The sequence below is a fragment of the Podarcis melisellensis genome (genome assembly GCF_964234715.1).
Source record: "Podarcis melisellensis genome assembly, chromosome: 2".
NCBI classification, from domain to species: domain Eukaryota; kingdom Metazoa; phylum Chordata; class Lepidosauria; order Squamata; family Lacertidae; genus Podarcis; species Podarcis melisellensis.
The window spans coordinates 102928387-102956293 of record NC_138529.1 but is presented as its reverse complement, the minus strand read 5'-3'; the positions used below and the strand labels follow the sequence as shown (position 1 = coordinate 102956293).

Here is a 27907-nt window from a genome sequence, read left to right as displayed (position 1 = left end):
TTTCTCCTGCCTCGCCAGTTCTCTTTCACAGTGCATTCCAGACCATACCTCCCTATCCGGTCCCTTGTTTTCTCCAGTCTAGGCTGGAGCGCAGCTAGCAATCTCTGCTGAGATATGCGGGGATGGGGGGAAAGTGGGAGATTAGAGGGCTGAAAATGGCTAGTGCAAAAAGGTTCCGTCCAGGAAAAGGCATCTCCAAGCACTACAGCTCCACATGTACGTTGCTGTAGGATTTGTCCACAGTCCACTCGCTTTGGTCCTCGTCCGCACTGCTTGTATATCGAGCCATCTCCTCTTGGAACTGGAGCTGTCGCCTCTTGTTGGGATCCACGTTGATCCAGTTGTTGGCAATCCACTTGGTTCCTTCAGTGACCAAGCAGCCTCCGTGCAAAGAATATTCATCTAGGTCGCCAACCCAGCCTGCAAAGAAAAAAGAACCCATGAATGAGAGAAGCCAGGTTTTACACGACAACGGCTCACCCCCGGGATTCCTCCAATTATTGGCTGGCAAATTGGCATGAAATAGAAGAAGAAGAGAAGAGTTTGGATTTGATATCCTGCTTTATCACTACCCAAGGAGTCTCAAAGTGGCCAACATTCTCCTTTCCCTTCCTCCCCCACAACAAACACTCTGCGAGGTGAGTGAGGCTGGGAGACTTCAGAGAAGTGTGACTAGCCCAAGGTCCCCCAGCAGCTGCATGTGGAGGAGCGGGGAAGCGAACCCAGTTCACCAGATTATAAGTCTACCGCTCTTAACCACTACAGCACACTGGGCAATGCAGCTCAGACATCCTGGCAGACGATTGCCACGAGAGGACAGATTACCTTCTCCATCTGACAGGTAATTGTACCAGAAAACAGCAGTGCCTTGCAGGGGTTTTACACGTAGGTTTCCCTTATCACAGTGTTTACGAGTGTCACGTAGGTCAATATCATTCTGGATGAGAGACTGGAAGGGAAAAAGGGAAATAATGCTCATTGTGCTGCATCCCAGGAACTTAACAAATCAACCACAAATAAATAAATCAGTGCACAGGACCTCCTATACTAGCATTACATATGTTCCCATTTACATAGAACAGTTCCTTATTTTTTCAAGCCGTCTTGATTTTAAGGAGGTGGGATTTTTTTTTTTAAAAAAACAACAAACCTCAGAAATGAAACAAACCATATGGAACATTTTATAGCTATAGGATGTTTGCATACTTCACCTGTCATGCTCAAGTACATATATTTTGAAGTATGTTCCACTGAAATTAATGGGGAGGTGTGCATTGCAGGTGAAATAAAGCATCTGGCCTTAAAAAGAGTATATATACATAAAAATCACAGTGCTAAGACACTGGTGCTTGGTGGTGTTCAGCAGTTGAAGGGCTACTTCAGTGCTCTCATGTTTGCATGGTATAGTAAGGGAGCATTCACCTCAACTTCTAGAGAATAAGAAAGGGGGTGGGAATCTTTTAGAAGTTCAGAAAATAACATGGACTGGTGGGGAGGAGGGTGGAGCAAGGATTTGTTTTGCACATCCAAAATCTGTAGCACAAAATAGCCAGTACATTCATGCAACCATATGCCATATAATAAGCTGCAATTTTTCTAGAAACAAAATGCTGCTAACTGAATGCTGAGAGGAAGTGATTTCCTTGTAACAGGGGTGTTATCTTGAATAAAACCATGTGGATCCCCACCCACCTACAACATATTAGTACAGCACAATTATTGTGCCATGAACTGACACACCTGGAGGCATCCTTGGACTTCCCTTCTCGGACTAAACACTTGCAATAATCTTGAATTAACTAAAAAGGTGCCCTACATCTAATAGCAGAGCTTTCCAAACTGTTCATATTAGTGACACACTTTTCAGACATGCATCATTTCACAACACAGTATTTCAGTTTTAATAGCAAACCAGAGGTTAACCTAACCCCATTCCAGCCCTGGAATGAGTGTGGGGAGTGACACACCTGCACACTGCCACCGACACACTAATGTGTCACGACACACAGTTTGGAAAGCTCTGATCTATATCTATGGGCAATGTTACAAATATAACATAAAACCATTAAATATTACATAAAATATAACAATATAACATAAAACCATTAAAACAGAGGCAAAAGTGCAACAAGCATTGTATTATCCAAAAAACAGGATCCAATTTAATGATCAGGGGAAACAGGGAGTGGGGAAACATCTTTAAGCCGGTAACTGCTGGTGTTTCGTATATGGTATCAGGGAGACCATTGCAAAAAAGAAGAGAAACAGCAGAAGATGCCCCTGTAACACATTCACTAACAAAAGGTCTGCAGATTACTGTACTTTTCCATGTATAAGACTAGGTTTTCTTCTTTAGAAATGATGCTAAAAAGTGGGGGTCGTCTTATACATGGGTAGTGCATAGGGTGGATGTTTCATTGGCTGTTCCTGCGGCTGTCAGCGACTACTGGGTGTGTTATTGGTTGCTGCGTCAAGGGCAGGTGTTGATTGGCTGATGCTGCGGCAACTGGGCAATCCTCCCCCCAAAAAGCTCAACAACTCTGAGCCATCTCCTCCCACTTCCTTAAATTTGAGTCCCACAAAATAGGGGGAGATTTTTTACATGGGGGCATCTTATACATGGAGAAGTACGGTTTCTCAGCCGTCTACCAGGTGTTCATATTTAACACAAGTACTCAAAGAAAACGGAGTTTTCCAAGAAAAACAGGCAACAAAGAAGGACCTTACCAGCTCTTCATAGGTCCTATTGTCAGCTATCGGAAAAGTGGTCTCTCCTCCTCCAGTCACGTTATTTAGGTAGAACAGAACTGTCACGTAGCTGTGAAAGGCAGGGGCCATTAGCACAAGTTAGGCTTCAAAGTTATTGAAATTGCTTAGCCTTCCCCTTCAGGTTTGCAACGCAACAGTAAAATACCATGCACATCTACTTGGAAGTTACGATTTCATGCCCATCTACTCACAAGTTAATCCCCCATTTTTGTGACCTAGGCTGCAATCCTATATGAATTCAGTGGGACTGACATCCCATAATTCCTACATCAGTTTCTCGGGCCAACTCACAGGTCAGAAAGTAAAAACATACTCTGTTCTGTTCCCCCACCCTGAGCAAATGTATACAACAAACAGCAAAGCAACTGAGGTTACAGAAAAACAAACCTTAGGTTTAGAGCAGAACCATGGTTACAGCTATAGACTCAATACCATGACAGGCAGAGTAGGACTCAGAGAAATTTCGCCCCTGCCTATCGCCAACAGTCTTCAGGTGCATAAAAAGCCTCCACATAGAGAAGCATGATGTTCTGGAGGAATAGCTGACTGAGCATTCCTCTTCATTAACTTATAACTGGAAAGCACACATGCATGCTGTGCTGTGTTCTTTGACCTCTCCATGGTTAAGGGAGGCCAGCTGATTTGCATTTGAATGTTTATGTCCCTAAAAACATGATGGAGTCTCTGTTTCAGAACAAAACATGGAGTAACAGGGAAAGAACAGATTACAGACAGTTAGTTTCCTCTTCAGGCTCTAGACTAACCGGCACGAGGTCTCGAATGGAGCCGTTTCATTGGCAATCAGTTTGGTGTGACTGCAGGCAGTCTCAGGGAACACCGGTCCACTGTCCATGTGGGCATGGTAGTGCCCGCCTTGGTCGTATCGCACTACCTGCAGGGGTTCACTGTGCTCCACAATCTCAGAGGGCAGACGGGTTAAGTGAATCACCCTAAAGGAAGAGAAGCAGAGACATGCCCATTGAACTATTAAACTATACTTGCTACTGAACCAATGTCCCCACATGACGCTGTCATCCCCTTTGCCCTGGGATAGGGTACCTGTTCACACATTACACTGAACGTAGGTATAAGCTGTCTCCACACATGTAAGTGTAAGAGTGTGCGTTTGTGGGTTTGTACAGCTGTCACTGTGCACTCAAGTACACAGACTGTATACGTGTTGAATGTTACTAACTGTACAAATGCACAGCTCAACACAGATCATACACTTGTTGAATGTAACATGTGAACATCTCTAGGGAAAGAAAGGTTTTACTCGACAAGTTCAAGATGGTAAGCAACTGACATTCACAGCAGCTATCTTAGTCAATGATATAGAATATAATTATGCTTTTTATTATGTTTTTATTATTGTGCTCCAAAAAATGTGTTCTTAACGTTGTACACTGCCCTGGGATCTTTTGATAAAGGGCAGTATATAAATTAATCATCATCATCATATTTACATTTACTCCTCCTGTGACGTGTGTGTGTGTGTGTAAACACACACACAGAGATCTTTTCAATGTTTATTTACAAAACATAATTGGGATTCTTTTTTGTAAGAACTGCCAGTTGACAATGGATTTGATCACTTGTATGATCAAATGGAAGAGGAGCATCTTTCTGTTCTCTGTCACTTTTGAATGCAGAACACCCTGCCTCACACATAAAGAATAATAGAAGTTAACCTCAGGAAGGACAGTCACTTTCACTATCATCTAAGCATTTTTTGCAAAAAAAAAAAACACCAACAACAACCCAAAAAACAAAAGGAGCAGGTGCTTTCAGGTTGCTATCCTAAGCAGGCTTTCTAGGCAGTCTCAATGAAGTCAGTGGGACTTACTTTAGCATAAACATGCTTAGTTCTGTAGGAAGAGGGTTCTACTGGTGTTAGTGCCAATTTTCTTCCCAGGGCAAATGCCTACTGGGCAGGGGTGGGGGTAGATTTTCACTGGAACTGCAGCACAGGAGGAAAGGGTTAAACCTTTCCTGTTCCACCGTCCTCCTACATTGGTTTATCTTAAAGTAAAGACAAGACCTGTTGAATGCACATACAATTTAACATGCTGTCTAGTAGACTGGCGCTGAGCTGCCTCATTGCCTCACTTTGGCTGCATCACTGTCTGGTTACACAGTCAGGGAATGAGATTTTTTTAAAAGCCTTTTCGAAGTGTAACTGAGCATTTTCAAGTTACTATGCCCTTATCAGTAATCACATTCTTTTAGCACCTTTAAAGGAGCCCGTGTGTGTTTAAATTTTAAATGATAACTAAAAAACAGGCAATTTATAATACAGAAACACTTTTTAATCAGTTGAGAACTCTCTAATATAATAAAACCTAGCGGGATCCTAGTATGGCTGCAAGGAATGGCGAACCTCTCTCTGTTTTAAATATCTGTGAGTCCCTCTTACCTTTGCTGTATGGAGCGCATGACATGGTGGGCTCCCTCGCCTTGATACAGCCACGTGTGCTGGCTATTCCGCACCAGGTCACTCATCTTCACTTTTTGGCTGCCCATATACTTGTGGAAATCCCGAATGTTCAGCTGCTTAAACTCCTCCAAACTCAGCACACCTAATGGAAGAAAGCACAGGCTTAGATTAGCCTCAACCAGAGCCAGGGCCTTTTCATGAGACCAGGGTCCTGCGGGTTCTGATTTCTTTCCGCAGGGCCTGTAAGACAGAGTTGTTCCGCCTGGCCTTTGGCTTGGAATCAGGTTGATTCTTTTTCCTTTCTCCTCCTGTGAAGAGGTTGCATCTTAATGTTTTAATGTTGTATTTTAATCTTGTTTTTTTAATTGTATTTTAATCAACTTGTTTTTATTATTGGTTGTTAGCCGCCCAGAGCCCGGTCTTGGCTGGGGAGGGCAGGGTATAAATAAAAAATATTATTATTGTTGTTGCTGTTATTATTACTACTACTATTACTACTACTACTACAGTGGTACCTCTAGATACCAATGGGATCTGTTCCAGAGCCCCGTTCGCATCTAGAAGCAAACGTAGCTAGCGACGGCACATCTGCGCACGCATGCGTCGCTTTTCGCCGCTCAAATGCTGTGCACACATGAGTAACTAAAATAGGAAACTGGCAAGTCTAACAATGAATGAGAAACACTGAAAGCTTCAAGTCTGGCTAACTAACTAACTACCATTGTATGTGCATAATAAATTGGAGCATCAAATATAGGAAGCACCCAAATGCTTTCTCGGTGTACTGCACAAACAAATATGCCTCTCTGGGGAATACTGGGGGCACAATAGATATTTTGGAGGAAAAGGGACATGATTAGAGGCTTAGATGACGGGACAGCAATGTAGGTTATAGCAGCACTGCCCTTGAGCGCTGGAGTCCTACAGACACTTCCATGTTTCTGTTCCAGCCTCCTCCCCACCAGAAAGGCTAAAGGTTTTAAAAACAAACATAAACCCCAATTTTGTTCTAGACACTAAACTCCAAGCAAATTGCCATGTACACACAAGCACCAACAGAACAACAGTCCTAGTCTACACTTAATTCCCTTAAGCGAAGGAAATAGATTTGGGAGGAGAGGTCAGCTTAGGACGGCCATGATCATCCTTTATTTCCAGTGGACGCACACATTTTCTGCCCACTATTCCATCATCAGCTTCAGCCTTCCATGATCTATCACCACATCCAGGTTATGACCCTTGGCTTTCTTGCTGCCACGTTGCTTACAATGGAAACAGCAGCCCTCAGAAAGTGAGGACACCCTAGACGGGGCACCAAGACCTTAATTGAAGCTCTTTAGTTCAGTGGTGTTTACAGTGCTGAAAAAACCAAAGAGTGCATCCTCCCTGGTCTCTGCCAAAGACGTCACAAGCCCAGAGGGCACCAGGGCGAGGGCTTACACACCGGATTTGGAGCCCTGTCCTCCATTCACCAAAGTGCTCTTTCCCACTCCAAAGCAACCTCTCCAGGGCCGTGCAGATCATCAGGCAACCTGGCAGTGAGCGGGTGCACTCTGCCCGCTGACTTAATTTGATTAGGAAACGGAGAGGCGTTCAACTTGAAGGCACTCTAATTAGAGCAGGAGAGATCGCAGCGCACATCCGGGCAGCAGGAGGTCTGAAGGGGCCAGCGGGATGCTTGGAAGGCTCCTGCAACCACCAAACCACTAGCCTAAAGCCGAGGGGCTGGAGGGAAATCTGAGGGAGAAAATTGACCTCTACTTCCAACTGCCCAGCAAAAAGCAGACAAAAAGGCACTGTCTCAAAAGAGGGGACCTTCAGTGCTGGTGGAGTGCATGCTGAGAAGCATACTACATCTCCAGGCAACTCTTTTACTATTGAAGCAAAACAAATATATGATTTTGTAGGCACACTGTACACATTACCGCTGCATGTATACCTTGCCCAGCCTGCCTCAGGCAATGCCTCTCTCCCTACATGTGAAGCTTCTTTCTATTTCTGGTGTGTTATGGGACGGGGTGGCACTGTGGGTTAAACCAGAGCCTAGGACTTGCCGGTCTGAAGGCCGGCGGTTCGAATCCCCGCAACGGGGTGAGCTCCCATTATTCGGTTCCTGCTTCTGCCAACCTAGCAGTTTGAAAGCACAACAAAGTGCAAGTAGATAAATAGGTACCGCTCCAGCGGGAAGGTAAATGGCGTTTCCGTGCGCTGCTCTGGTTCGCCAGAAGTGGCTTAGTCATGCTGGCCACATGACCCGGAAGCTGTATGCCGGCTCCCTCGGCCAGTAAAGCGAGATGAGCGCCACAACCCCAGAGTCGCCCACGACCTTTACCTTTATGGGGCGGGGTGGGAAGATGCAGCAGGGCCTTCTTGGTCGCAACTCCAATGGCCTCAATCTGCACGTGCCTATAATCATTTATTAATTTATATACTGCTTAGATGCCCAAACGGCTTCTAAGCATCCTACAACTATATAATCAACACATCATTAAAATACACACAACAACACATCCAATGGGGCATTTAAGCATCCTTAATATACACAACAAAATAAACAAACAAACAAACAATTAGGACAGCTACAATGCACAGTCTATCAGAAGGCAGCATTAATCTCACCATTGCCATCTGGGTCTGCTTTCACAGCAGAGTACATCTCCCGGATACTCTCAGGCGTCATCCACCTGCCGTTTCCTAGACGGGTGTGTGTCAGTACCTGAAATTGCAAAGAGTTTGCAACTATGGGTGAGAATGTAAAACTGAATCCAGTGTATATCCACACACACAAATACTGTACTTGGGAGAACTTGTACAGTGTTGCAGGTTAGGTGGGTGAAAGTCCAGGGGAAGACTATGCGTGTTCCCATAGCACATACTATGGTTTAGCACTACATCTGGCCCTATGTGGTGGGCTTCCAGAAGTACAATAAAGTACTGGAGAATGGTAAGGGCACAGATAATTATTTTTTTCAGACTGATTTGGCAATCGATTCAGCTGTGTTTAATTAAATATTGTTAAAGGTTTAAGTTCCACATATAAGCAAGCATAAGTTTTATATATTCTAACAATTGTCAAACTTTATTATTCAAAAACTTGGAAAAGTAACTGAAAACCAAGAAAGCTGGCAAAGAAATGACGGGAGCAAGAAGTTAATAGTGCATTTAAGAAACCTAAACAAACAAGAACAGATGCTGAAAAGCTGGGGTTCAATGATATGACAGTTAAGAGTTTGCCAATAAGGAGAATAAATGTTAGGTGTTATGAATCAGGAATATCAACCCATCCTCTTCTCAATACCTCCTTGAGCTGCAGCTGTCCATCCTGGTTGTGGTCCAGTAGATTAAATATATCCATCTGGCTGATATCTATCATTTCGATTGCTTCCTCATAGTCATCGGTGGGCAGAATCTGACTTTTCTGCAGCCCTTTCAGCTGAGCTAAGTGGATAATTAACTTGCATTCATCCTCACTCAGGAAGTCTGGAATTTCTACCAGGAGAGAAAAGTGAATTTGTTCATCAAAAGGTGAACACCAAAAAAACACAAGCAGCTTTCTTAGCATTTTCGCATTGCAAGGGAAGAATATTAAAAAGAAACTAATACACATATAACCACCATCTTTGATAGAATCAATGAAAAATTTAAAAACAGACACAGGGAACCAAACCATATGCTTGCCAAACCAAAAATGTTTTCAATTCATAGGGAGGATACCTGCCTAAAGATTATTTCCCTGATTTGAGCCTGGGACCTCTGCACATGAAATGTAAGCTGTTCCACCTGGCTAGAGCCCCTCTTGGTATCTATACTTTGGGCTGGGGAATATGACTGCTCCATGATGTGTCCAACTGCTTGCTGCTTGAGGGGATAGGGAAGAAAAGTGCTCTGTGGTGATTATACTGTCTGTGGGTTTGGAGTCTCAACCTCTCTTGCCCCTAACACAATTGCTTTTGACCGAGCATGTGAGTGGAGCTACATTTGCTTCTCCTGGTGGTGCTCAAACTTCCTTCTCCAGCTTCTTGCCCTACTGAGTGAGCCCCTGGAGGCGACTGCTGTCAATGTCTCCACTTGCTGCATGTGCTGCTCCTTCAGTTCATTGGCAAAAGTCTATTGTCCTTGTCCCAAGAGGGTTGCGTTCCCTCTCTGCAGGCCTCCTGCCCAGGGTGCTCTGTGGGTGGGTCTCAACACAAGGATGTCATAAAACCCAGAGATGTTATAAAACATTCTAATGGTCCGTTGACTGCAAATAAATGTCGATTGATAATGCAGGGATGGGGATCCTCAGGTCCAGGGTGGTCCACCAGGCCTGCCTGTCTAGCCCATGGGATTTCCCCCAAGGCCACATGCCCGTTTCCTCAAGTTGCACGCATCCCCAGCTGTGCTCAGAATTCTCCTCCAGGGATTTGGCATGGCTGGAATGTGTCCTTGAACTCTGATGCCTTTCGCTTGCCTGGATGAAGGAAGGAGAGATAAGAGTGTGCACAGAACCTTCTAACTACAGTGGCACCTCGGGTTACATACGCTTCAGGTTACAGACTCCGCTAACCCAGAAATAGTACCTCAGGTTAAGAACTTTGCTTCAGGTTGAGAACAGAAATCGGGCGGCGGCAGTGGGAGGCCCCATTAGCTAAAGTGGTATTTCAGGTTAAGAACAGTTTCAGGTTAAGAACGGACCTCCAGAACGAATTAAGTTCTTAACCCGAGGTACCACTGTACTGTATGGCTGGAAGAATGCAACTTGCTGTACAGAGAACAGCCACATCCAGTGGTCTGCCCAGTGTTTTGCCTCTGGCCATGTGCGTCATTGGCAAGCTGCTCCCACCCCACACATGAAGGAATGCAGCACCACGCTGGAAAAGGTTCGTCATCCCAGCCTTGCCTTGTGCCCCCAAGCTGTTGTTGTAAGCAGCACGAGAGGAATCAAACTCCTCTCTGGAAGGGATTCCTGGGGGCTGGCAGTGGAAAGGGCTGCTGCTGCTGCTGCCGCCTGAGTCACAGGGCTGGTGGATTATGGGTGCTGCACTGTGGGTGGCATTCAGCTATGTGTTACTCAGAGAGAACCACTGAAATGAATGAACATGGCTAAGCTAGGTGCATTAATTTCAGTGGCGTAGCGTGGGTTTTCAGCACCCAGGGCAAGGCAAGTAATTTGTGCCCCCTAACCCGTGGATTTGCGCCCCCTAACCCGTGGATTTGCGCCCCCTAACCCTAACCCCCAGATGTTGTGCCCGGTGCGGCTGGCCCCCCCTGCACCCCCCACGCTACGCCACTGATTAATTTCAAAAGGTCTGGGTGAAATGTCCACTGAATATCACTCCGTAATGCAGGAGTATGTGCAGGGGTGCTCTGGCTCTCCCCCTGTGTAGGCAGCATGTAGGCATCATCACTAGGGCACTGATGTACTTTGGCAGTGTTTCCAAGAACACTGGGGGCTTGCTTGGAATTTTAAAGCCATTTTTGGATATCCTGTGTTTTGTATTTTCCCCGTCACACTGAGCAAGACACACCGCATGCTCCAAGAGGGGGGAGGTGGCATTTCTCTCCCCCACCCCCACCCCATGATTGGCATATACAGAATTCCTCTGCCTGGTATTATGATTTAAACAAGAGGCACTATTCAAATTTGGCACTTTTTATTGCTTTGCTGTTTTTATTTTGTCCATCCTCAAGACTATCCCATGAAATGCATCTTAACCAGGGGTAGGCAACCTAAGGCCCATGGGCCACAAGTGGCCCACGGGGGTCATTTAACCGGCCCACGAGCCGCCCCTGATCTGAGCTGCCCGCTCAGCAACTCCCCGCATGTTGTGCTAACCGGCACCCCACGAGACAGGGACTCACTTCTGCGGTGCCGGAAATCGTGTCTGTGCAGACGCCAGAAATCACATCTGTGCAGACGCCTGAAATTGCGGGCATGCTCACACGCGTGCACAATCCAGCCCACAGAGGGATCTCCCCTGGAGTGAACTGGCTCAGGCAAGGTAAACCTTGCTGACCCCTGATCTTAACTACCTTGGGATGTGAACGGGATCCGTTCCAGAGCTCCATTTGCATCCTGAACATAATGTAAGACACGGCAGGGGGTCTGTGTGTGAGCGGGTCGCGTCTCATGACTTCCACGCATGTGCGTGACGTCATTTTGACCATCTGCACATGAATGAATGAATGAATAAATTTATTACGGTCATAGACCAGAAAAAACATAAAAAACAACAATAGTTTACAAAGGGAATAATGGTGTCAATTAAAAATTGTAAAATTATACATAAAAGCAATACACATATGCACACACACCCACACACACACACACATATATACACATATATGCACTACAGTATATGTATAGACTTAAAAAATGGGGGGGCTTGTCCAGGGGTCAAGTCTTTTACTTTTTTACAGCTAATGCCCTCCGCTTGATCGCAGCCGCAGAAAATTTGGCCACTTTCAGTGTTACTTCTGGGTTTTTATCTCCTAGTAGGATTTTCAGCCGCTGAGATTCAGATCGACCTGGAAATTTCTGAACGATAGGGGAGATAAACAGTGACCTAATATCCCCGTAAAGGTCGCAGTGTAACAACACATGTGAAGCCGTTTCCACCTCTTTCAGACCACATGGGCAAACTCGTTCAGCATAGGGTGTGCCCTCGTATCTGCCCTTTAGTAAGGCAGATGGCAGTACATCAAATCTGGTAAGGGTAAACGCCCGCCTGTATTTTGCGATTTGTAGATCCAGCAAATATGGTGTTAGATTAAACCCTTTTCCATAATCTTGGATAGCTGGATATTTATCTATCTTGCTCATATGGTCCTGAAGCTCTACATCTCCTATTCGCTGGCTCACCATCCTTTTAGCCTTTTCAAAACCTGAGGCTATAAGTTCTTGTGGGGAAAGCCCCAGGCCCTTCAATTTTTCATAAAGCGACAATCTCCATTTAGACTGGAACGGGTCTAGTAGAGTCAATGGAGCCACTCCCACTGGGAAAAATATGAGTTTTAGCCAGAAGTGAATCTTCAGGATCCATATCCTGGCATTAATAGGGAGTTGACCTACCTCCAGCCTGATGGCTGTGTTGGAGACACAGGTAGGTAACCCTAGTAGGGAGCGGTAAAATTTAGTTTGTACAGATTCCAGGGACTTGAGTTTTTGACAATTAAATATCTGGGTGCCATACATCAATTGTGGAAGTATTTTTGCAACAAAGACCTGGGAGGCAGCAGGAACATATTGACCTCCTTTTCTGTAAAAGAATCTTATGATAGCTCTGGAAGATCTTTGCGCATTTACAATGGAATTCTTAATCTGATGGCACCAAGATCCCTTCTCATCAAAAATTATTCCAAGATATCTAAAAGATGTTACTTGCTCAATAGGTTGGTTATTAATTTTCCATTTATGTCGGAGTTTTCTCTTGGAGAACACCATAATTTTTGATTTAGTGTAATTTATTATTAGGTGTTCAGCTTCGCAATACTCTGTGAGAGCTCGTAAAAGTTTTCTTAGGCCCACACAAGAGAAGGAAATAAGTGCCGCATCATCTGCGTACAAAAGGACTGGGATTGGTATATTATTTAGGTTTGGGGGATGAGTGCTTGCTTCCTCCATCTTTCCGACTAAGGAGTTTATATAGAAGTTAAATAGAATAGGGGCAAGAACACAGCCTTGCTTGACACCATGGAAACTTTGGATTTCCTTTGATAAGTTCCCATAACGGTCGCATCTAACACGGATCCGAGTATTTTCATGTAGTCTACGGATAAGAAGCAAAAGACGTCTATCGATGTTTGTGGCATTTAATTTTTCCCAAAGTCTGTGCCGGGGTATCAAATCGAAAGCTGATTTGAAATCTATAAAGGCTACATAGAGGGAGCCTCCTTTCTTTGAGGTGTATTTCTCCACTAGATGTTGCAATACCAGTCCTTGGTCTAGAGTTGATCTATGTGCCCTGAAACCAGCCTGGGCTTCCTTTAGGATGTGCTCCTGTTCCAGCCAGTCCGCAAACTTTTCACGTAAGTGAGTTGCATAAAGTTTGCTAATGATGCTTAAGAGACTGATTGGTCTGTAATTGGCTGGATCAAGTTTACAGCCTTTCTTGAATATGGGGACGATGATTGCCAATCCCCAGTCCTCTGGTATTATTGCTGTTTGATCTATGCTGGTGAATAGGGTGGCAAGGACTGGGGCCCACCAGTCAATATTGGCTTTGAGAAGCTCAGGAGAGATATTATCTGCTCCCGGGGCTTTTCTGTGTTGGAGTGCCTGAATAAGCCTCCTGATCTCCGCAACCGACACCGGAGGCCACTCATCACCTGCCGCACACTGTATTAGTGGCTGTGTCAAAGGCAGAGCTGAATATGAAGATTGGAAAAATGCCTCCCAAGTCCCTGCAGGTATAGTATACTCCACTTCTGAGGAGGTAGATCGCACTCCATTTGCTACCAGTCTCCAGAAGGTGGCCGAATCTCTCTCTCTGGATGCATCTATTAGGCATTTCCATTCTCTTTTCTGTGCCAGGAGTTTTTTGTTTTTGATCAAGATTTTATAATTTCGTTTATCTTCAAACCAGACCGTGGGGAGTTGGGGTAAATTGGCAGATCTATAATTCTTGTATTTTTTCAGTAAGTTTAGCTTCATGTCCTGACATTCTTGATCAAACCAGGGTTTGGAGTTTTTATATACTGAGGATTGCCTACTTGACCTGTTCCTTTTTTCCTTCAGGGAATCTTGAAGGAGTGAAATTAACTCCTGAAATAAATTTATCTTTAATTCGTGGCTTGAGGAAGTTATAAGGTTTTCTCTCTTAGTGAGGAATTCCTTTGAGCATAGCCTACTTGAAATTTCCTTATGCAGTTCATCTGTCCATCTGATACGAGAATATCTGAGCTCCAAAGCTGTAGGGCTCGAATGTTCGATTTTCTCAGCGCAGGATAAATCCTTTCCCGCAGCTACGAGTGCACTTAATGGCAGATGGTCACTGTCTAAGCGCTCCTCCACTTTGCATTCCAGAACTTTGTTTTGAAGATCATACGACACGATTATATAATCAATTGTGGAGGCGCCATTGTTAGATATAAATGTGAATTCTCCGACCTTCTCCCCCTCTGTACGGCCATTTAGTATAACCAAGTCCAACTTGTTGACCAAGTGTAATAGGCATAAGCCGGCATAATTGCAGCCTTTATCCTTTGAGATTCTAGCTGGTATTGAGTGGGCTTCCTCTATAATGGGGGCTGTTTCATGGAAATGGGCATACAAAGCCTCATCAGATTGTCCAGTTCTGGCATTTAGGTCGCCTGCCACCACTACAGAGGCATCAGGAAATTGATTTGATAGTTTGTCAAGATACTGTTCTAACTGAGCCCAAGTATTTCTTATCAGTCTTTTCTCTCTTTGTGGGGGTAGGTATACGTTAATCAGCAGCAAGCTGTGGGTCCTCCACTGTACTTGCACAGCTGTGGCCAGATGGTCTAGTGGGTCTAGTTTTTTAAATATGGCCCTTAGCCTTGTTGAGATTAAAGTAACTAACCCACCTTTAACTCGCCCCCCTCTAGTACTTAAAAGACCTGGGAGGGAGAACGCAGAAAAGCCATTTAACTCCACTTCACTTGTGCTCCAGGTCTCCTGGAGAAACACAATTTGACCATCTGCACATGTGCGAGTGGCGAAACCCGGAAGTAACGCACTCCATTACTTCCGCGTCACCACGGAGCGCAAACCGAACACGCTCAACCTGAAGCGTATTTATCCCGAGGTGTGACTGTATTCCCACTTGGTGAGCGGGGCTTGCGGGTGGCAACTTCTGCAATTCCTTGATGGATGCAGAAATTGAACTCAGATCTAAAGCAAGCATTTTATCTCCTAATCTACATTCGAAGAAGTGAGATGCACAAAGATGAATTCCTTGTGCATCTTGATAAAAATTTTAACTGAGATTTTACTTGGCACAGAGCTAGGAAAGTTGAAAGGCTGCTACCTACCTCATGGGAAACAGAAAAGCAGAGTGCGCAACTGACTATGGCCACATTAACCCTTAACAGAGAACGCTTTCTGTTACAGGGAGCGTGTAATCCTCTCCTCAGCTACCCCCAGCTATTAGAGTGGCATAAAACAAATTAACAATGAACCAACACAACAAGCAATGCCCCCTAAGGCTCTGGGAAACCTACATTAAACTCCAATGAGATGACAATAAACGTTTTCGACAATTACCCAGGAATAGAGCTATCCACTCGTGTTTCACAGCAGCTCACTTCATGCCAAAATAAGAAGTACACCACCATCCACAATTAATTTCCTGTGGCATGGTTAGAAGATAAAAAAGTTTGCCAATTACATCCTGTGTGTAAACAATGACCCCCAATGTTAAAACTACCCACACTGGGGGGAAATGCCTCCAAAACAGCTAACAACCAGAATCCATGGGGCTGGCACTCCCCACCCCCTTGCCTCTTGAAACAATGGCTGGAGCTCAACAAATGTCTCTTAATTAACTTTGTGATTGCTTTGCCACAAAACACAATAGAGAGGAAAACAAGCGGTGTTTAGAAAATAATGACTAATCCCTGGGTAGGGGCAAGGGGGTGGGCCTGAGGGAGTCTCAAACAATGATTCAATCAGAACTCCAAGATATTGGTAGGGGGGAACCATTCAAGCTGATTTGACTGCCCTCATTTCAACACCTGCTAGCCTAAGCCAAAACCTCTGAAAAAAGGCAAACAATCGGGGGCCACTGGCAAAGAGAAGAAAACAAAAACCCAGTGACACGGGAGCTTAATGAGAATGCACGAATACAGGGGTGGCCTCTCTGCTATAATAAACCACAACCCGACCAGGAAACCCCTCAGTCTAGATTCCCCTTTGGGAAGGCAGAATTTTGCTGGGGAGGGGGCAATGTTCGAAGAGATGAGGAAAACAGCACATCACCACCATCCCATGATGCCGGGCACACAACAGCCGCTTCTTGTCCTTTTGGGTTATCTGCTCATCTGGGACTTCCCAGGGGGTTTTGGAAACTACAGGAGAAGCTCTTCCAGATGCACATTGATTCCAAGAAGCATGGCTTTGTGTTATGACATTGGGTACACCGAGATGAGACTTCCCAACCTGCTGGACCATGAGACTATGGCTGAAGCAATCCAGCAATCCACCAGCTGGCTGCCCTTGTTAGCCAGAGAGTGCCATCCGGATGCCAGGATCTTCCTCTGCTCCCTCTTTGCCCCAATCTGCCTGGACAGGTAAGGGCATTTCAGAGTTGACTGTGAAGTATAGTTTCATTTGCTCTTGTTCTATCTTGTCCCTCCACCCCAACCAGCTTCTGACCTTGAGATAGGTGCATGGACATCCCATCTCCCACAGCCCCAGTCCTGGATCTCCGGTTTGCCCTTTGCTTTATATGCTCTGGCTATTTTCACATAGGCTGACTTAAATCAAGCAATCTGCAATGAGACTGTAAATGCCGTATTAGCTACATTTGATACCTCTTCCACATTTGCAGTATTTGGCATAATAAGACATGGATAATGATAAGTGCATTTAAGCCTTGTCTAAAAATGCTTGTGTGTAATTTATATGTGGGACGGGAGTGGCGCTGTGGGTTAAACCACAGAGCCTAGGACTTGCCAATCAGAAGGTTGGTGGTTCGAATCCCCGCGACGGTGTGAGCTCCTGTTGCTTGGTCCCTGCTCCTGCCAACCTAGCAGTTCGAAAGCACATCAAAGTGCAAGTAGATCAATAGGTACCGCTCCAGCGGGAAGGTAAACAGCATTTCCGTGTGCTGCTCTATGCTGGCTCCCTCGGCCAATAAAGCGAGATGAGCGCCGCAACCCCAGAGTCGGTCACGACTGGACCTAATGGTCAGGGGTCCCTTTACCTTTACCTTTAATTTATATGTAAACACTTCAGCCACTCTGTGAATACAGCCAGCAACTGTCTTGCTGATGACTCAGTTCCTCTCAAAATCACAGTGTGATTTGCAATCTGCTAACTCAATAAATCTAAGACAAGCACAAGACATTGCTGTCTGCTCTACAATAGCATACTACTTGAAGAATGCCCAAAGTGCAATTTGCACCAACATTTTTATTGTTTTGGTACCAAGACTAGACCGATCAGTTTGCCCAGGATTCGATCATTTAATTGATCAATCAATCAAATCTGGAATGGTGTTAGATGAGCAAGCTTTTCTCACAAGAGAAAAATATGTTTTGAAAAAACAGATTCCAAAGATCCATGCACACACAGCTAGAAATTCTGAAACCCTTCCAGTCATTGCAGACAACACTGAGCTAGATTTGTTTGTTAAGTAAGTAAGTAAGTAAGTAAGTAAGTAAGTAAGTAAAGGACTTAAAGCCACCACTAAGGACACATTGCTCTCACAAGGTGGTGTACAAGAGATCCAAAACAAAACAACTTTATATAAAACCAGGATGGGGGGCATTTTTAGAAAGTGGTTTGCTCCTTTTAAAATGAGGAAAAGCAAGGATTTAAAACATAGTCAAAATAAAAAAAAAATCTTAAGAGTTCTCTCAAAGGTAAACAAAGATGGGGATGTACCTATTTCCTGAGAGAGAGAATTCCATAAATGTGACGCCACCAGCAACTTTATGCATCTTACCAACAGGCCAAAGAGCAGGGCCTCAGGTGCTGATCCTTCAATTCAGAAATGCTTATACAGATGTAGACGGACTGCCAGGCAGTGCACAGTGCTGAGCTATATGGATCAATGGTATGACTGGACATAAGGTTCAAGCACTATAGCAGCAAAACCAAGCTAAAACTCTGTAATACTTAATTGCTCTGTTTCTCTGCCTGCACGAGGATGATAGTCACAAAAGCTAGAACAATGTGCTCCCCTTTGGAAGAAAATGATCATTTATCAACTCAGTAACAATATTGCATTGGAATACATAACGTAACATAACGCATAATGCCGGAAGATAGGGGAAAGAATTATCTCCATCTACTATGGAATTTTCCTGCCAACCTAGCAGTTCGAAAGCACGTCAGTGTGCAAGTAGATAAATAGGTACCACTCCAGCGGGAAGGTAAATAGCGTTTCCGTGCGCTGCTTTGGTTCGCCAGAAGTGGCTTAGTCATGCTGGCCACATGACCCGGAAGCTGTACACCGGTCTCCCTCGGCCAATAAAGCAAGATGAGCGCCGCAACCCCAGAATCGGTCACGACTGGACCTAATGGTCAGGGGCCCCTTTACCTTTACTTACTATGGAACTTGGCTTCATCCTTCAATACACTAAGCAACATGCTTGCTCCTTAAATTTCTAAGCTTGAGGGCATCTGATATGTCCAAGTGTTTCCATTCAGTGCAATTTGGTACAAGGGTAATCACAATGGGGATCATGGGGATGGTCTACAAAACATATGAGGAACCTGAGTAACCCTTAACTCAAATCTCAGCATAGTTGATTGCCGTTAGTAAACAACAGAATGTTGCTATCAGAATGAACAACAATGATACCACATTGCAGTGGGTCAAGCAATCAATGCTAATTTTAGAAAATACAGGCAGGTAGCTGTGTCGGTCTGACGCAGTAAAAAAATATATTAAAAATTGTCCAGTAGCACCTTAGAGACCAACTAAGTAGTTCTGGATATAAGCTTTCGTGAGCATGCACACTTCTTCAGATGTGAAGAAGTGTGCATGCACACGAAAGCTTATACCCAGAACTACTTAGTTGGTCTCTAAGGTACTACTAGACAATTTTTAATTTTTTTTTAGAAAATACAAAACTATTCAAGTCTTCAAAGGATTTCGGAATCACGGAGTAAGATGGGGCCTGCTCCAATCTCTGCTCCATTATGCAGAACATCCAGAGCTAGAGCATCACCAAGAGGTGGCTGTCCAGCCTCTGCTTGAGGGCCTCCATCAAAGGAGAGCCCCTCCCACCTGCTGTAGGTAACTGGATCCAGTGTTGGCCTACTGTTAATCAGGAAGAAACTTATCCTAATGTTCAAACCTGTTTTATTAAAATGATGCTTTGCTCTCCAAAACAAACCCACCTAGGCTGACACTGAAATACCCTCTAACTAATGCGAACAATTTTGTTCTTGTTTTACTATAAACACAGGGAGGGTTGTGTTACCAACCTAGCTTCCCAAAGTCACACGTCACAGCTGGTAACTGAGAGGGAGAAGGGAAGGCAGTGGGGAGCTTGGTATGAGCGCAGTGGAAGAAGCATCAGACTGTCTCCACAGCTGCACTCACACTGCACTCTCTGTTGCCTCCCTGTCCCTAGTTAAGTGGCAGCGACACAAGTGTCGGGAAGCCAGGTCAGCAACTCAGCCCTGCGTACGTTACTGCGGAAGCAGTGATGGTAAACAGAGACTAAGGCAGGGTGGGGAACCTCTGGCCTTGCCCTTAGCTGCTAGTGGTTGCTCTGGGGTAGTGCTAGTAGTAGTAGTGGTAGTAGTAGTAGTAGTAGTAATAATAATAATAATAATAATAATAATAATAATAATAATAATAATAATAATTTATTTATACCCCACCCATATGGCTGGGTTTTCCCAGCCACTCTGGGCAGCTTCCAACAAAATATTAAAATAAAATAGTCCTTCAGATATTAAAAGCTTCCCTAAACAGGGCTGCCTTCAGATGTCTTCTAAAAGTCTGGTACGTAGTTGTTTTTTCCTTTGACATCTGGTGGGAGGGAGTTCTACAGGGCGGGTAGCTTAACAGGCACTGGGAATCATAGAATTGTAGAACTGGATGGCACCCCGAGGGTCTTCTCGTCCAACTTTGCTCACCAAGTTTTGAAACGAGTTCATCTTTCTCTCTCTAGGCTCATCTACCCTTGCCAAAGTTTGTGCAAAGCTGTCAGGAATAGCTGTGCTCCAGTCATGGCTTGCTACGGCTACCCTTGGCCTGAAATCCTGAACTGTAACAAATTCCCTGAAGATCATGAGCTGTGCATCTCCTCAATCACTGATGAAAGTGCTCCGAGCAGAAGAAGTAAGGCTCTTTGCTGTTTGTACTTGTCATGGAACACATATACCCTGTCACAACTGCACAATCTGGACAGAAATCCACAAAACTGGGAAGGTGGGAGTGTGTTTGGATTCTATGTGTTAAAGCTTAAGTTTGGCTTTTTCTCAATTCAGAGGAAGCCGTAAGAGCCAAAAAGCTTATGAAGTACCAACATCTTTTAATCAGGAAGCTGAGAAAAAACCATTCAAAACCGTACTGAGGTTTTGAACATAGATTTTACAGTTAGAGCTGTAAAAGTAACCTCTGAAGTTAGTTCTTCATAGCCTCCCCTATTACAAAGGCTCTTGGCAGATAGCTGAGGGAGGTAAGAATTACATCTATTTTTTTAAAAAAAAACAATGCGCCTATTTAAAGTTGAGAGATAAAGACTTACCCAAAGTGACACCAATAATTTCACATCAGAGTTGAACACGGTATATGAAGCCACCAAGATAGCAAGCTACTGACCTATTATCTAGAACAGGCAAAGGCAAACTCGGCCCTCCAGATGTTTTGAGACAACAATTCCCATCATCCCTGACCACTGGTCCTGTTAGCTAGGGATGATGGGAGTTGTAGTCCCAAAACATCTGGAGAGCCGAGTTTGCCTATGCCTGTTCTAGAATCATAGAATGGCAGAGATGGAAGGGACAACAAGGGTCATCTAGTCCAACCCCACAAAATCTGCAACCCTAAGTAGAGAACCGAAAATTCTCTGGGTTACATTAGGCTCAAACAAATTCTGTAACTTACTATGTGTTCCAGCAGTGCCCCAGGCCAGCTGCAGGGACTGTGAACTTGAAGAACCCAACTCTCCCAAGGAGATCCTGGAAAACCTTTGCACCAATGATTTTGGTGAGTAAACCACTGCTCTCTGCCTCTTAACCACTCGGTCTGAGAAAACAGCCCTCCAGTCTCAGAGTACAAATCCATTGGATCACCACATTTTCAGCTATAGAAGAAAGGGCAAAACTGGATGAGAGAACAAAGATCCATGACCGGTTCTCCATTCTCGATAAATTTTGGCAAATACCAGTTGCTAGGGGAGAGGGGATTACAACAGTGGCAGCAGATGAGGGCGAGAATTAAGTCTCTGGCCCCATGTCATTTTCCTAATGGAAATGTGCACTCCTGATAAGCTAAAATTTTCTCCGTTAGGGAGAAGCTATGGGAACAGGCTGTGTACGCATACATTTTATCTAATAGGAGAAATAGCAGCTGAAGGGGGAATTTCAGTGGGAGCATGAGGTGGGGGGAGTTAGATCTGACAGCATCACAATCTGAGCATGGATCACTCCCCCGATTCCTGACTTCTACTTGCTAAATTTTGAAGAAGTGGGGAGTATGATCTTGGATCTCTAGCGTGTTGTCTAGCACGGCTCTGAAATTTGCAGGAACTGTTTGGAAGTATGAGTTCCTTCATACTTGCTCAGACCTGTTCTCCACCTGCCCTCTGTCATTTGCACACACTCTTCTCTTAAAGCAGAGTAGCCTGCTGGACTACAGCTTCCATCAGCTCAAGCCAACATAGTCAAGGATGATGGGAGCTGGAGTCCGGTAACATCTTAAGGGCAACACACTGCCTACCCCTACCTTAAATGGCAAGCTGGTCAGAGGGAGTTACCTTTCTCCTTTATGCAGACTAAAGCAAAGGACAACCAGAAAACCTTCGCAAAATTAGCAGGCTCCTTAAATTTCAGCAGAACACCCACCTGCTTAAATAAATAAATAAATAAATAAATAAATTTTATTTATATCCCGCCCTCCCCAGCCGAAGCTGGGCTCAGGGCGGCTTCCTATTAAAACATGTTAAAGTTAAAGGTTGAAGTTAAAAGTGCATTGTGTCTAGCACTATTTTAATACACAGAAAACACGGGGCGATCTTACATAGTGCTTTAAAAAAGCAAGCAAATTATCAAAGTATATATGTGCGTGTGTGTGTGTGTGTGTGTGTGTGTGAGAGAGAGAGAGAGAGAGAGAGAGAGAGATATGATGCTTGGGCATCTTTGTTATCAGTGATCATCAGCTAAACTAATCTTCCTAAAATGAACTTGTTTTTGTAACAGAAACTGGGTAATAAATTCTGGAGATATGAGAATTTCACTGGACTAGAACCGTTGTCTAAGCTTTCTACACAAACAAAGGTGTACATCACCAGGAGTGGGGAACCTTTGGCTCTCCAGAGGTTGCTGAACTACAATTCCCATTATCCTTTGTCATTAGCCATGCTTGCTGGTGGGTCAAAAGTTTTCCACCCCTAATGGAAATTGCAAGACAGTGGATAGCATCCATTCTTTGCATCACTAAAACAGTGAGGAAGCAGCTAGTTTCCTATTTTATTGGCAGTTTGATGTCTCTAGACTAATGTGCATTTGTTCCAGCTGTGAAAATAAGGATTTCCAGGAAGAACAAGACCTCCACCATTGCTGACTTTGACCTTGACTCCAGGCTGGAAGTTCTGAAGCACGGCCCCCTTCTGAAGACTGAAACCCACTCCAAACTCCAGCAGTGGCTGAACTTGGATGCTACCTGTGTACACAACATTATGAGAGGCACAAACACAGGTGTCTATCTGATCTGTGGTGAGGTGCAGAATGACAAAGTTGTGGTGGTGAACAAGGCCTATGCATGGCACAAGAGGAACCGAAATCTACAGGCTGCTGTGCGGCGATGGAAACATTACAAGTGCCGGGCCTGAACTGCTTATAGCTCCAGTGTAAAATGATAGAAAGATGCTCTCTTGTTTGTATCTGAAAGGTCTTCTTCAGCATACCTGGAGCAGAGTTTAAAAAGTAATAGATATAGTCTACATAGTAAAAATCATACACCACAGCACCAAGAAAGTAGTTTTCAAACTGCTCTGAGGAGCCCTGGAGTTTCCTACAAGCCTAATTGGGGTTTCTCAACGAGAAAGTCAGTAATGGTTCACAACTTCTTTGAAAGGCAGTTTGTCCACCATTGCAGATATTCTGCAGTGCTGGATTCTTTCTCTCACTGCATGGGAAGAACAGCAACCAGGAGACAAACCACAAGTACTTATAGCAATAGGCTGGTTGCTTCACTTCGTCTCCTGCAAACCCACTTTCCTGGCCACTTCTTTCATCCATACCTTGCAGGAATGGCTCACCTGGTGGAACCAGAGCTTCAGCAATAACCTTGCGGCAGCAGTATTGCAATGCCTTCCTGTGAGAGCTGAAGGGGCAGCTAGGCTGGGGCTGAATGCGTACACTGATGGGCATACGATTGGCTTTAGCAGTCTGCCTGCACAGCCCTGACCTTGCTGCTACCTCACCTCCTCCCACTACTGGTAAGTGGCAATGACTAGGCTGAGCTGCCGCAGGCTAAGCTACTGTGGCAGCTCCACCTGACCTGTCAAGCCGCTCCTGATTCCCCTTCATCTTCTACCCATCAGGCTTTTGCCATTGCCCATCTTTCTCTCACTCCAGGACATTTTATTTTGCAGTTTTACACAAAATATGTAAAAAAAACAAAACCCACACACTGCCTGAGGGACACCCTTGTGATCTGCAAGCTATGAATACTATGTATTTAGAAACTAATGACAGCAGTGTGTGTTCCTTAAAAATGCTGGTTGCATTAAAAGGATTTAACAAGGAAGTTGTTTAGTTTCTCATTAAGACTTTCCTTTGAAAAAACACAATTAACAACATGGGGATCTTTTACATGGATTTTTTTTTAAACAAAAACAAAACCTGTGGCATATATCTGTGCTTGCTAGGAGCTCCCGCTTCAAGTTAAATGTGTGTTTGTGGAGTGCCTGTCATATTGCTGCTGGTTGTTTCTGAACCTCAGGCAATGCTGAGGTTCACAAAGTACAAATTCCTCAAAAAATGCTGACAACAGCTGACAACAGCAGAGCTTCCAAGAGGAGGATGAAAAATGTGTGTGAGTGTGTGTGTGTGTATTTTCTTGCTGGCTACAGAAATGATTGTTGCCTATCAAGCTCAACTGCAGTTTGTAATTAATACTATTTCCTGATGTTACCAGTTCAATCCAGTAAAGATTGATCTACAACTGGTGGAAATGGATTAGTCAGGCACCAATGTAAGAGGAGTCAAGCATGTGTCACACCACCATTTTCTATCTTTGTACCCACCCCCATCCACCCACTTTCTCTTAAGGAGCAAAGAAGGGAGGGGCAATGAGAACTGTGGGGTTTTTACGAAATTTCAGCTGTTGACACTGCATGAGAACGAGGCAAAATCTGCTCTTCTACACAGCGGTTAAAGGCAAAGGAATCTTGCCTTCTTTTGCACCTGGTTACTTTAGAGAGAGTAGGTGAAAGACCATAGTACATAGTAAAAAAAATTCAGTATCAGTTAGCAGGGGCGCCGACTTATAAAAAATATTGGGGGGCGGGGGCCCATACCGACTTATAAAAAATATTGGGGGGGGGCCAAGACCTCCAAACCGCTGCTGCTGGGGGAACGAAAGGGGCGAGCCCCGGGCTACCCCGACCTTAAGTGAACCTGTGAGGGCCCGCCCTTTGCGGCAGCCGATTGGCTGGTGCCGTGGGCGGTGAATATTAATGAGCTAGGGGGAATCCCCGCTTCTCGCGGGGGCTGACGCCAGCCCCCGCGAGATTGTTGATGGGTCGAGAGCCCGCAACCCCACCCCCTCTCTAGATCGGGAGTGGCTTTGTTTTAACTCATTACTGAATGTATTTTAAAAGGTAACTATCGTCAAACAAGGAAAATTAAAAATACCAACATAATTTTGTTATTTTACAAAGCATAATATAACTAATAATTCTCTTAAATTATTGGGGGGGCGGAGCCCCCCAAACGAATTTTTGAGGGGGCTCGGGCCCCCTCAGGCCCCATGGAGTCGGCGCCTATGTCAGTTAGGGTTAAGAAATAGATCCTGAAAAATTAACAGACTACTACTGTAAAGGATGTTCACATGTGCTCGGGAGCCACAGTAATAATTACTGTCATGAATGGGACAGAGTTTCTGTGCCCAAAGGCAACTAAAGATGAGGCAGTAAGAAACCGCCAAACTTAGATATATGGTATATCTCATTCCCTCTTCTATCAATAGGTCATCTGGATATATCTCCAGTAGCCTCTTTTTCTTACCAAAAAGGAGTGGTTTCAAGCTGAGAGTTTTCATGACATGGATTTTGTTAGGAATCAGCTCCACCTTCTGTTTATGGCCCACCTTGAAAAGAAAGTAAAATAAATTATTTTCAACTGCTATACACCAAATATAGTTAGCTCCAGTATATGGTATCATTGGAGGCCTGTGGACAGTATCTTTACATACACAATGGCCTACTAAATCATGACATGGCAAATTCTGAAATACAAAACAGCACAAAGCTCATCTACATGGTTGAAAACTATATGAGATCAGCTACTAGCAAATACAGGATATAGTTCTAGGCTCAGTGTGGAAGCAGCACTCATCACAGAAGGTTTAGGGTTATTCTGCATTATCACTTTTCTGCACAATAAATGCACAATTTACTCATCCACTGTCACAGTGTGTGCACGAGAGAATAACACATCTTGCTAGCACTCAAAATTCATTAACTGCCACTCTGTTCCCTGGCATCTAACTGAAAAATTCACAAGGGGCTGCAAGAGAATGGTTACTGCTGACCCACCTGCATAGTTTTGACTACCATTTCTTAAAGTTTTTTTTAACTTTTACTTTTTAAATTACTGAAATTCTTTTGCTGTGCAAATTGAATATAAGAGCTTTATTTCTTTAAAGAGTGGATATTGACAGCAAAATTAACCTTCATTGCAACAGCATAGGGAACGTGTCCATCCGTCATTATTGTGTTAATTCTAGCTGCTGCTGATGCGTTTTGTTTTAAAAGGCAGGCAATCCCAATCTGGACCAAGGAACAGACAAAGTTGCAGCCTAGTGAATTTACAATAAAGTCATATTGATGTTGCTCATATTAGATCCTACTATACCACTCTAGAATTTAGTATACTGTGCTAAATTTTATTAGGCCAACCCAACATCAATACAGACCACATCAATCAGGCCAGTCTATAGTACATCACATTATGTACCAAGATGTACCAATTTAGATCAATCCTAGCCGTCACAAATAGACAAACTCAACCCACAGTTTAAGTACTTCTCTCAATAATGCACGACTGCTCAAATTATTTAAAGGCAAAGGCAATAAAAAGTTTTTAAAAATAAAATAACTCCATTATAAAATAAAATAAGGGGGAAACTGCCCCCCTCGCTGTGCCCATTATCCCTAAATGACTTGTGCAATGATGTCCCTTGAGACAGGAGGGGGGGGTAAGTAACAGGGATGGGGCGGGGGACAGAGGCGAAAACTTTCCTTCCCCTGACGCAGCTTAACAGCCGCATACAAATCAGAAACTCAGCAACGCAAAAAGTTTTCATATCACTGCATCATCGTGCTGGGGAAAGCATCACCATGGAGGGGCTAGATGGCACTTAGCCCATTATGCTTCTTTTAAAGATCCACGAGGGCTTGCCACTTATCAGAACTAGCAGCCGCCGATGAAGGAGGTGCCGGCCCCTGTCGGGGCTGAAGCAGCAGTGGACAGGGATATTATATAAAATAATGTATATTTCCAGACCCCCCTCCCTTTGTAGGGTAACGTTTTCTACAGGAACAGGGTTGACTTAAGACCCCTCGGCCGATTTCCTGAAAAAATCCCCCTGCAGCCCCATTACAAACAGAAACACACAACAACAACACCCGTAACTCCTTAAGGGGTAACACTAGAAAAAAGCCAAGGAAGCAAACAGATTGTAATAATCACCCTGAGACGACGATGTTGCTGCACACCTCCAAATACGGATATATGGCAGCTGAAAGCTGGGAGGGCAAGAAATAATTTGGGGGTATGCGCCCCCGAAACTGCTGGTTTTTTGCACAGAAGCCTTGGGAGGAGGGAAGTTTTTTCTTTTCTTTTGAAGGGTCGAGGAAAGGGGGAAACTCGCCCCGACCCTTGAAACTTTAAAAACAGCCGCCAAACGGAGACCTGCCCTCTTGAATGACCCCCAGAGAACAGCAGTGCTTGTTTGCATCCTCGCGCAAAAGGAGATTTCGGGACGCTACTTGCCTTGATGCCCTCGAGGCGAGGGAGGCTGTGAGGGCGAGAGCCTCCTCCCGGGGAGGAGAAGGGCGGCGCGGGCGGGTCCTGAGCGGGGCCCGGGGGTCCCTCCTTGCCGGGCTCCGTCTCCCCGTCGTCGGAGCTGATGTGCACGAAGAGCAGCAAGCCCAGCACGTTGAGCACGTAGAGGTGCGCGAACACCATCAGCACCACGAAGTAGGGTCGGGAGCACACGGCCCTCCGCCCGAAGGAAGGCCCCGGCAGCGGGCGGGGGTCTTCGTCCGGCGTCGCCGTCGCCGCCGCCACAGCTGCCCCCGCCGCAGCAGCCATGGCTAGGCCCGGCCCGCTCCGGCCTGGGAGCTGGGCACCGTTACCACGGCAACCACCCCGCGAACAGCAACGGCTACTCCGGGCGGGCTCCCCTTACGTCATCACGCATGGCGAAAGAGCGCGCGGCCAGGTCCGTTAGTTTGGTCTGGAGGGAAGGCGACCGGACGGCGCTGCCTGGGACGAAGTCCGAGAGGGTCCTGGCCCGTATAAGGGATTTTTTAAAGTGTTCTGGCTTCAGCAGCTCTGCCGGCCATTTTAGGTCCTGGCAACTTTGCCTCTCCTCCCCTAGCAGTGTGATGGGAAACCATTTT

General features: G+C 44.9%; 2 protein-coding genes across 2 annotated transcripts; one reads left to right on the top strand and one right to left on the bottom strand.

Annotated features, from left to right (window-relative positions):
• P4HTM (prolyl 4-hydroxylase, transmembrane) lies at nucleotides 1-27742 on the bottom strand. The gene is made up of 9 exons (XM_081902754.1): nucleotides 27276-27742; nucleotides 25287-25368; nucleotides 8505-8695; nucleotides 7826-7922; nucleotides 5186-5348; nucleotides 3534-3719; nucleotides 2728-2818; nucleotides 826-949; nucleotides 1-420 (listed from the first exon to the last, which is right to left on the bottom strand). The coding sequence occupies exons 1-9, from the start codon at nucleotides 27594-27596 to the stop codon at nucleotides 203-205; spliced, it is 1473 nt and encodes a 490-aa protein (XP_081758880.1). The 5' UTR covers nucleotides 27597-27742; the 3' UTR covers nucleotides 1-202.
• Nucleotides 16095-23677, top strand: LOC309365262 (secreted frizzled-related protein 5-like; the record flags this gene model as incomplete). Its single annotated transcript, XM_081903494.1, has 4 exons — nucleotides 16095-16438; nucleotides 20003-20172; nucleotides 20953-21042; nucleotides 22569-23677. The coding sequence occupies 4 exons, from the start codon at nucleotides 16095-16097 to the stop codon at nucleotides 22883-22885; spliced, it is 921 nt and encodes a 306-aa protein (XP_081759620.1). The 3' UTR covers nucleotides 22886-23677.
• Nucleotides 27743-27907: the final 165 nt, after the last annotated feature.

Excerpts from the sequence above, each read along its gene's own strand:
- P4HTM (XM_081902754.1), bottom strand. The coding sequence starts at position 27,596 with ATGGCTGCTGCGGCGGGGGCAGCTGTGGCGGCGGCGACGGCGACGCCG. Across the intron at positions 5,349-7,825 it reads AGCAGACCCAGATGGCAATG|GTGTGCTGAGTTTGGAGGAG; the intron begins GTGAGATTAATG and ends TTCTTCCATTAG. Across the intron at positions 3,720-5,185 it reads ATGCGCTCCATACAGCAAAG|GGTGATTCACTTAACCCGTC; the intron begins GTAAGAGGGACT and ends CTCTTCCTTTAG.